The 10,998-nt window shown below is 33.8% G+C and overlaps 1 protein-coding gene across 1 annotated transcript in view; it reads left to right on the top strand.

The window, feature by feature from the left end:
• The window catches only part of LOC128180124 (ADAM 17-like protease), a 34,592-nt gene continuing 23,594 nt past the window's right edge, over positions 1-10,998 (top strand). The window contains exons 1-4 of the mRNA XM_052847988.1: positions 1-129; positions 247-342; positions 1,380-1,472; positions 7,999-8,137. Of these exons, the coding sequence (XP_052703948.1) occupies positions 1-129; positions 247-342; positions 1,380-1,472; positions 7,999-8,137 (457 nt within the window). The remainder of the gene's footprint in view (positions 130-246; positions 343-1,379; positions 1,473-7,998; positions 8,138-10,998) is intronic.

Genomic DNA, 10,998 nt, shown 5'->3' with positions numbered 1-10,998 from the left:
ATGAGGCAAAAACGTCAGGCAATGTCGTACGTAGGAACCGACACTGTTTGCCGATTGGTCATTGTTGCCGATTTTTATTTCTTCCAAAATATTGGACAGAGTGATAGAAGAACAACAGGAGAATATATTGTAACTAATCTTTTTGATAATTTTTTTTGCACTGTGTTCAAGAAGAAATAACTTAAACATATAATGTATTTCAAACTATAGATACCAGACACATATTGATTTTACTATTATGTTTAGATTGGAATAATCGGCAGAGTAAATGCAATTTATAAGGCAACATACTGGCCAGTTTCAAGCTCAAACATCAGGAATCTTGGATTTGAAATTGCAGAGGTAAGCTCTCTATTCTTAGATTTTAAAGTATTTCGCTTTTGCACACACTGATATATATGATTAATCAATTCAAAACTTAAAAGTATTGCATATAACATATATCTGCAAGTTAGGCATTTTAAATTACTAGACTAAAGTATAGAATGCAATGGAAGGTTATGTAATGCATATGTATTGTTTTTTATTAATATAAAGAAAAAAGAAGAATATACAATCGTATATGATTGAATACTACATGTGAAATCAACAATATTTGCAATTTGATTATTTTAAAAAGATATTTACATTCTACTGTGTTTTTCCATTAAATTCTGTGATCTTTAAATGCCTCTAAATAACTGTGTATAATTATTAACATGTAATTTACATAAGTAGTTCCCAAACAGTGATTTCTATGTTATCAGTTAAAAAATATATTTCAAACATGTTGTCAAAACACCATGTTTTACAATTATTCAACGAAAAAGTTGATTTTATTGTTTTAAACAAAATCTGAGTTATTTTCCAGGATTATATTTTGAAATTCATGCTTATCGACCTTAAGTCAACAGTCTATGTAATAACCAGTTTAAACTGGATATATAAAACAGTTGCTCATGCTGTTACTAATTTACTAACTTCATAATCTGTAATTTGTATCAATTTATTAAAGTAAATAATTGATTTCATCAGTAAGGGCCGGAATGTAAATGTAAGTATTGAATGATTTATATTCCAACGTCATCCTGTCATTAACTGCCGTCAGTGAGCAGACAAGTTATCATAATGCGCTAACATATGTTTTTCAATTTGTCTGCTCACCTGACAGCAGTTATTGACACGACATCAAAATTAAATCAATTAATGCTATAACAATGGCTTTATCATTTAATAATTTAGACATTTTTTCAGTGTTTGCAACTTTAATATCATAATGTTATTTTGACATGGTTACAATTTTTAAAATGCATAGAGCATCAGGGGAAAGTTGTCATTTTCCTTTTAAATATTAATTCACACATAGAATAAAAGTGAATCTCTGTTTTCTATGGTTTCAGCTGATTGTGCATGACTCCTACACATATGTTCCTCCCCAAGGCCGCCATTACAACATGAGGAACCGACCCCAGGATATGGGACTCGTGCTAGATGTGAGAATCCTCGTCTGTTAAACTAAACTAAACTTGGCACAATACGCCCTTTAGTAAAAGGGATTCAAGATTGTTAAAAAAAAATTGTGGTTCTTGGGGTCAGATAATTTCGTTGAAAGCAAGTTCGGGAGAATTTTAGTAAACATTAGACAAATTCTTGCATATATGTTCTTGGGGATGTAAATTCGTGGGCAATTAAGGGCTACCCATGAAAGCCTTGAACATTAATTGGTCTCCCATGAACAATGATGTTTCCACAGTTTTATACTAATATAGTATACTTAATCAGGCACGTAGCAACGTTTTTGAAAATGGGGGGCCAGACTCATCCTAAAAATCTTGACAAGCAAAAAAAAAAAAAGAAAAAAAGGGAATTTTAAGTTTCCCAAAATCTTCAAAATCCTAATCGGGGTGGGGGTGTGGGGGTGTGGGGGGGGGGGGGGTAGTAGTATATTTCTTCAATTTCACTCCTCATTACCTGTTTTTTTTTTTAATATCAATTTTTTTTACATACATGTACTCCCAAAAAAAGGGGGGAACTCCACGATCATTCTATTTTTTATATGTAAATTTTAAAAAATTTGTTGCTGCGAGAAAAAGTGGGGAGGGGGGGGGGGCCAGGCCCCCCTGATGCTACATGCTTGTTAATTAATTGTTGAAATACATTTTTTATTTGTTACTATAAAGCTGAGCTGATTTGATCAGAAGTGTGTGCGATGTGGCTACAGGGCCTCTTGTTACCGGTATATATATATTTTTTTAACTTTTCAGATGTTTGGTTGGGAGTATCAGAAGTTCTACGCTTTCTGTTTAGCTCACTTGTTCACATATCAGTCGTTCCCAGGGAAACTAGGCTTGGCATACATAGCTTCGTGGAGGAACACTGCTTTGGGTGGAATGTGTTCTCCGGGTAAGTTCTGTCTACTGTAGATTCCTAATTTAACGCGAGGCATTAATTTCCAGGTTAAAACGCAAAAAGCAACCCTAGCGGATTTTAAAATCTCGCTTTTATTTTTCAGACAGTTATGAACTACAAGAAATTATAATCAAATATTGCTGATCGCGATTTTATATTCTCTTGATTTTGATACAAAACACTAGAATCGCGGAATTAAGTACTCGTGTAAAATAAGGAATTTACAGTATTCCTTTAGTTCTGTTTATTCCTTTAGTGCATTACAGGTGACCATAGCTCATGGAATTTGATGATCTCTCAGTTAAATTCCAATTTCGGTCAAATTTTATCTTTTATTTTCTTTTTTGTTCTTTTTATAATTAATAATAATAAGTTCTTTTTGTCAATGTATTGTATTGTAAATGCTCTTTGTTCACCTGAATCGATTGAAGTTTTATGTCTGCTCATCCATTGTAATTAAAAATAAATTAAATATATATTACCGATCAGACCCAACCTAACAGAAAGTGAGCCCCAACTTAACACTGGGTTTACTTTCTGGGTTTACTCTGGATTTACTTCGAGTTTACTAGAGTGGACCCAGAGTAAACCCATTGTAAACCCAGATTAGACACAGAAAGTAAACCCAGTCAGAAGTATACCCCTAAAAGCAGACGCTAACTGTGTACTCGGAACATACAAAGGGTAGGAATTACAGACAGTGGGATGGTAAGATAAAATACTAGTCTGCTTCAGACTTCAGTGCATACAGTTGACCTCAAAAGCAATTTCAAAGTAAACCCAAAGTAAACCCCGAGTAAGCCCAAAGTAAACACCAAGTGGACCCACATTTTCAAAAAGTTAACCCAGAGTTAGCCCAAAGTAAACCCAAAAAGTAAACCCGGGGTTTAGTTGGGGTTTACTCAGGTGTTAGGTTGGGTCTGTTCGGTACTGTAGGTGATGCCCCATAAAGGTGATGCCTTGTCTCGGTGAGATTTGTTATCTGTAATTACGTATGTTTTTTAAAACCGCAATGGCTTTGCAAAAGTAGCAACACTTGCACATAATCTTATCACACACGGGTAGATCTGGCAATTTGTAGCCGATGCAATTGTTACATCACGATAAAATATATTTACACAAACTGTGCATTTATTTTGTAAATCAAATATCGTTTTCAAATATTAAAGCTATGTAAAATATTGTTAAGAATCAGAAGCGCCGGAAGCAAATTGAAAGTGTGTGTGTGGGGGGGGGGGGGGCGAGACTCATCAAAAGTCTTGACAAGAAAAAAAAACAAAACTTTTGTATGCATAAATTGAGGGGGTGGAGGGGGGGGGGGGCTAAACCCCCGCAGCCCCCCCCCCCCCCCTCCAACCACCGGTTACGACGCCTATGAGAATTATTTATTGTATCAAGTACATTTATTATTTATTTATTTTAAGTATCATGTACAGTTCAGAAATTTCTACACATGTGCAGCGTCATTTTCCAGCCATATGTAGAAGCTTGCAGCCAATAAGGAATATCATCAAAGTACCGTGAGAACTAAAAAAAAATTATATTTTACTTCATCGTCGGAATATCTTAATCTATATTAAACATATTTATGCATGAATAATTTGTATGAGCATTGTAAACTTAGAGGCAGTAAAGCTCGCCTGGACAAGAATAATAAATCACTTTAAGATAAAGGAAATTCAACTGAAAAGTGGTATTTGCTTATGGGTGTGCTTATATTTGATCACCCCGAGAAAACCATTGTCAACCGACGCGAAGCAGAGGTTGACAATGGCTTTCGAGGGGTGTCTATTTCAACTGTGAACCCGCCTAAACAGGCACTATTTATAGTGTCAGCCATGTTTTGACGTGAGCTTTCTTGAAAAAATTGCTAAAATATATATAAGATACCGAGTTTTAGGATTTTGTAGCATTTCACAATGATATAGGGGTAAAAGATAGTCCATTATCTCTCTTATCTTTAAAATATGCATCAAACGGATAACAAGGACAGTGTAAGGGACCTATAGAGCTATTATTTCCCGGTCTTAAATTAGGGTTGAAGAGGTTCAACCAAGTGGCTCCCAGGGGTTCGAACTAATTTTAATGGTTTATATCTCACTTGAGACCACAGAATAATAGGCATATAGGTCCCCTACACTGCACTGGTATCCGTTTGGACCACACTCCAAAGATAAGGGAAATAATGGTCCACTTTGAACCCCCTATATAACTGTGAAATACTAAAAAAATGTCAAAATTCGGATGAGCTCTTTGTACCTCGGGGTCATAACGCTTGTTATGAATCCTTTTTGAGGTTCTCTCCTTAATCCCAGTACTAGTGTTACCAAGTTCTTGTGATCATACTCAAGTGAGCTATAAACCCTTGAAATGAGCACGAACCCCTGGGAGCCACTTGGTTCTACCCCTACAGCCCAAATTTGAGACCGGGAAATAAAAGCCATATAGGTTCCCTACACCGCCCTGGTATCCTTTTAATGCACACTTCAAAGATAAGGGAGATAATGGTCCAGTTTTAACCTCTTTATCAATATAAAATACTAAATAATGCCAAAGTTCGGGTGAGCTAAATAGTCTCTTGGATAAATATAAGCTATTTTTTTTTCTCAAAGGTTCACGTAAAAACATTGCTGACACAAAATATTCCCATATTTACTTCTGGATTTCTCTTGCTATGGTTTTAATATGTGACAGAGGCTAATTTTTTGAGGGAATACAATCACAGTGTAAGATATCCGATAGTCCTATTTTTGTAATAATTAGACTACTTTTCTGAATTTTCGATGCAATCATTTCCGAAGAGAAGTAAATAGACCCGCTGATCAATTTTTAAGCACAAGCATAGAAAAATACTTATACTGTATAGCGGGAAATTAACTCACGTAGTTAATGTTTGCTAAATTCGCTAAAAAAAATCCGCGAATTTAACATCTAGTAGTAAATAATTATTTGAATATAATAATGATGATAATTTACTAAATCAACTAGCTTAGGATGAAAACACACAACGAACGCTTAATATGTTTCCGTCTTAATGGCATAACAGTATAGTTGACCACGCTTAATATAATAGTTATTTTGTCAGGTAAATAATGGTATTAAGATGTCTATCATAATAACCGGCCATGGCTATTGCTAATAGTAACTATTAGAAGCTGGAGAAATTGCACGATCCACCGATAGATCTTCGATTAGCAGACATGTTTTCATTTTGTTTTGTTTTTTCCTCTATTTCCGGTTTGACTAAATCCAACAAGGCATACACATGTCTATTGAGACAATTTGTTTTTTTAAAATGACTTCGTTAAAAAGAATAATAAGATTACCCACAAGAATTGTGCAAAACATTTCTTTATTAAGCGCATTCATTCTATTACATAAACTTTAAAAAAGAAATACAGTAATCAAACATGACATGTGACAGGTACCCAAGCCACGTGCGGTGATGCATGACTAATTCTGTCTGTCGAGTGGAATCGGTAAACAACAATTTGATTTGGGGGCTCAGAGTGTTTATATAAGCTATGCACAAGTGACTAGCACATACAAAGTTGTAAACTCCAGTGACAGAAGCAATCTTTCCATTATAGAAATGCAGTCTACTTAAAGAAACGGATATATTAACCGGACAATAATTATGAACGGGTATTACACAAACCGGTGTTTTTATCGAGAAGCATTTCATTAGATATCAATATAGTTGTTTTTCGACAAAATATATTTTGAAAATGAAACCCAGATGAAAATAATTCCTTTTTTTAATGTGAGTCAATATACATGTACCATTATATAAATAGTGCCCGTTTGAGGGTAATATAACGGATTATCAACTGCGTATAAACCAATCAGATTTCAGTATTTAACATGAACGTATAATAATTACCAGTAACCATAATCGGTTTTTGTAAAATCAAATCGGCTTTGAATTTTACGTTTTACAAATTATTGTTTTCCGCGAATTCAACCTAACGCGACTTGCTGCAAAATGAAAACTTGGCGATATTTTCCAACAGCGATTTTAACCTGCTATACGGTAATCAATTGCATTTTATTAAGCATAAACGCATTTATAAAATCCAGGCGAGCTTTTCTGCTTCGAAGTTGTCAATGTTTATACAAATTATTTATGGATAAATCTTCTTGTTATGCCGATAATAAAGTAAAATAACATTTTGTTTCAATCTCTCAGTTCTTTGATGATTTTCCTTATTGGTTGCTAGCTTCTACGGGCTTGGTGGGTGCTGTTAGTGGCTCCTAGCTGCAGTCTGGTATATGTCGACTGGATAATAGGCGTAACTGTTAACAATCAATTTTTGGCAATGTAAGCGTAATGTTTGTGTGTGTTTGCTACGGATATGGAAACACTCTAAACAGCGATTTCTTTACAAATTCGGTGTGTATAACTTTAAAATCATCTGAACAGAGTGAAATCAAATCAGTCAATAACTGCCGTCAGTTGAGCAGACAAATGATCATAATTCGCTAACGGGTGTTTTTCAATTTGTCTGCTCATCTGACGGCAGTTATTGACTCGACGACATCAAAAATAAATCATTTAATGCTATAATAATGGCCTTGTAATTTAATAATTTAGACATTTTTTCAGTGTTTGCAACTTTAATATCATTATGTTATTTTGACATGGTTACAATTTTTAAAATGCATAGAGCATCAGGGGAAAGTTGTCATTTTCCTTTGAATGTTAATTCACACATAGAATAAAAGTGAATCTCTGTTTTCTATGGTTTCAGCTGATTGTGCATGACTCCTACACATATGTTCCTCCCCAAGGCCGCCATTACAACATGAGGAACCGTCCCCGGGATATGGGACTCGTGCTAGATGTGAGAATCCTCGTCTGTTAAACTAAACTAAACTTGGCACAATACGCCCTTTAGTAAAAGGGATTCAAGATTGTTAAAAAAAAATTGTGGTTCTTGGGGTCAGATAATTTCGTTGAAAGCAAGTTCGGGAGAATTTTAGTAAACATTAGACAAATTCTTGCATATATGTTCTTGGGGATGTAAATTCGTGGGCAATTAAGGGCTACCCATGAAAGCCTTGAACATTAATTGGTCTCCCATGAACAATGATGTTTCCACAGTTTTATACTAATATAGTATACTTAATCAGGCACGTAGCAACGTTTTTGAAAATGGGGGGCCAGACTCATCCTAAAAATCTTGACAAGCAAAAAAAAAAAAGAAAAAAAGGGAATTTTAAGTTTCCCAAAATCTTCAAAATCCTAATCGGGGTGGGGGTGTGTGGGGGGGGGGGGGGGTTAGTAGTATATTACTTCAATTTCACTCCTCATTACCTGTTTTTTTTAATATCAATTTTTTTACATACATGCACTCCCAAAAGAAGGGGGGGGGAACTCCACGATCATTCTATTTTTTATATGTAAATTTTAAAAAATTTGTTGCTGCGAGAAAAAGTGGGGAGGGGGGGGGGGGGCAGGCCCCCCTGATGCTACATGCTTGTTAATTAATTGTTGAAATACATTTTTTATTTGTTACTATAAAGCTGAGCTGATTTGATCAGAAGTGTGTGTGATGTGGCTACAGGGCCTCTTGTTACCGGTATATATATATTTTTTTAACTTTTCAGATGTTTGGTTGGGAGTATCAGAAGTTCTACGCTTTCTGTTTAGCTCACTTGTTCACATATCAGTCGTTCCCAGGGAAACTAGGCTTGGCATACATAGCTTCGTGGAGGAACACTGATTTGGGTGGAATGTGTTCTCCGGGTAAGTTCTGTCTACTGTAGATTCCTAATTTAACGCGAGGCATTAATTTCCAGGTTTAAACGCAAAAAGCAACCCTAGCGGATTTAAAATCTCGCTTTTATTTTTCAGACAGTTATGAACTACAAGAAATTATAATCAAATATTGCTGATCGCGATTTTATATTCTCTTGATTTTGATACAAAACACTAGAATCGCGGAATTAAGTACTCGTGTAAAATAAGGAATTTACAGTATTCCTTTAGTTCTGTTTATTCCTTTAGTACATTACAGGTGACCATAGCTCATGGAATTTGATGATCTCTCAGTTAAATTCCAATTTCGGTCAAATTTTATCTTTTATTTTCTTTTTTGTTCTTTTTATAATTAATAATAATAAGTTCTTTTTGTCAATGTATTGTATTGTAAATGCTCTTTGTTCACCTGAATCGATTGAAGTTTTATGTCTGCTCATCCATTGTAATTAAAAATAAATTACAGATAAATTAAATAATTGAATTTCACTGCGGCTTCATTTTTTGTATTTTTTTGTTGTTGTAATTTTTTGTATATAGGGTTACTAAAAATCAAAACCAGTCTTAGTAAATATGTTTTATGTACACTTGATCCTTAATTAATAATAATTGGGGATGCTTTGTCCTACATAATTTAAAAATAAGGATTATATATATACGCAGGCATACTTGCATATGGTTTAGCAGTTGACAGTTTATATATTGTGGATATGTAAAACTAATTAAATTGATAAAAAAAAGTATTGACCAAAAAAAGGAGTTTGAAAGTAGTTACAAATGTAGCATCTCAATTTACTAATTTAAACATTGATAACATTAATTGACAACTATAACAGAGGGTTATCTTTTCTATTGATTTTTTTAATGTGTGCTATGATTTTGGTATGTCTTGCATAATGTAAAAAATTTCAGTACTCAGATTTGATGATAACTTCCTTATTGATGTATATAATATATGTACAGTATTTAGATAGAATAAGGTAATATTTCTAAGAGTTGCCTGTTTCCACTGTCTATGTATGGCTGTAATAATTCAAAGTAATGAAAAAGAAAAATCCTCTTGCTTTCCAAGGGAATTAAAATTATACCAATCTCACTATATATAGGTTCAACAATTGTTATGTAACTTTGCATGGGTAAAATGTTCCAGAAATTTTAGTTTTGCATGTAATTTATGCACCTCTAGAATAACTAGAATCATGCATGAATGCACATTGAGCATCGAAATCCTACACTAATTATCAATAATAATTAAGGATGTCAACGAGTACCCGGTTAACCAGGTACTTGATCAAACGTCAGAGTATTGAATACTAAAATCGGTACTCGGTTACTCTGATGTATATTTTTTTAATATTTCTAAGTTTATTTAATAATGCATTAAAACATCGGTTTTAAAACTTAAAACGTCCATTGCACTTGTACATACAGTTATTAGGATTTCCTACGCCTCTAAATATGCTAAATGACCGTTATCGCCTGTGGCAGTGTTTATATAGTAATTATCGTGACCAAGCACCTGTTACCTAGCTTTTCTCACCTTTGGCTGTCTTCGACCCTTATTTTTTGGCTTACTTTAATGATTTGTTTTCACTGAACATCGTCGTTTATATAGTCTATTTTATAAATTAGATAGCACACAGTTGAGAAATTGAACAGACCTAAACTTCAAAGGTCTGGAAATATTTTAAAAGAACTGAAGATTCAAAAAACGTAAAATATCAGCTGTGCGAGTAAACTAGCTTATTCTATGTGGGGGGAACGACAAACATGTTAAATCACATTTGTCTTAAACATAAGGAGGAATTTCTATAAAAGTGACCAAATATTTACAGTTATCAATGTACTTGTTCATATTTATTTACACTCTTACTGAGTACCCGGGTACTCGATCGGAAAAACGTCCGAATAACCGAGTACATGTACTAAAAATTGACCAATTTGACATCCCTAATAATAATGTACTCTAGCTAAATCCTTAACTGTCCTGGACCTATCATGTTCTACCAGTATATCTCTTACCTTGGTTTTCAGGCAAATGAAACTTATTTATGAAATATGAATTCAGTATTTTGTAGTTGTATTATTTCTTATTATGTCACTATATTTTCAAAGCATGCCATGTGTAATGTTTAAAATTAAATTACTTGATAATTAATACATGTATAATACATGTAAGTTTTCGTAGCTAGGTTTTCAATAAAAAATTGCAAAAGAATTTTAGTATGCATTCTACATCATACTGTCAGTGCGCAAATTTAAGGTGGTATAGGATATCTGTTGATATTAATGTAAATTAATTAATGAAGAACATTATAATAAAAATTCTTTTATCGGTTTACAATTTTCAAATTTTACAATATTTATACAAAAAAAAAGCTTTAAAAATTTTGGGAGAGTTAAAAATTGTAAAAAACCCAGCAGGATTCCAACTCATGACTTACAGATTCATAGCAAACCCTCCAACCCACTGCGCTATGCTGTTAGGTGACAAGAACGGGAAAGAAACTACTAATTACGCTTGGTTTTGTTGTTTATCTGGATAAACAATGCGTCACAACATGGTAGTGACCCGTACCACCTTAAGACTGTGCATTTTTCAGTGTCTCAAATTATCACTTTTTAAACACAACTGTGTCTGTGCAAATTCAAGACAGGGCAAAACTGTTTGAAGTGTAAAAGGAAGAAAATAACACGGGGCAAAAATAGCCCTGTATTCAGTAGTTATTTGCTTTTTTTATGTAATGATCGATACATATATTGTAATTTTTGTGGTTGCTTTTACTTTTTAGCTCACCTGAGCTGAAAGCTCAAGTGAGCTTTTCTGATCAAAATTTGTCCATTGTGGA

The sequence above is a fragment of the Crassostrea angulata genome, chromosome 4 (genome assembly GCF_025612915.1).
Source record: "Crassostrea angulata isolate pt1a10 chromosome 4, ASM2561291v2, whole genome shotgun sequence".
NCBI classification, from domain to species: domain Eukaryota; kingdom Metazoa; phylum Mollusca; class Bivalvia; order Ostreida; family Ostreidae; genus Magallana; species Magallana angulata.
The sequence above is the reverse complement of the archived record's forward strand: the minus strand, read 5'-3'. Positions and strand labels throughout refer to the sequence as shown.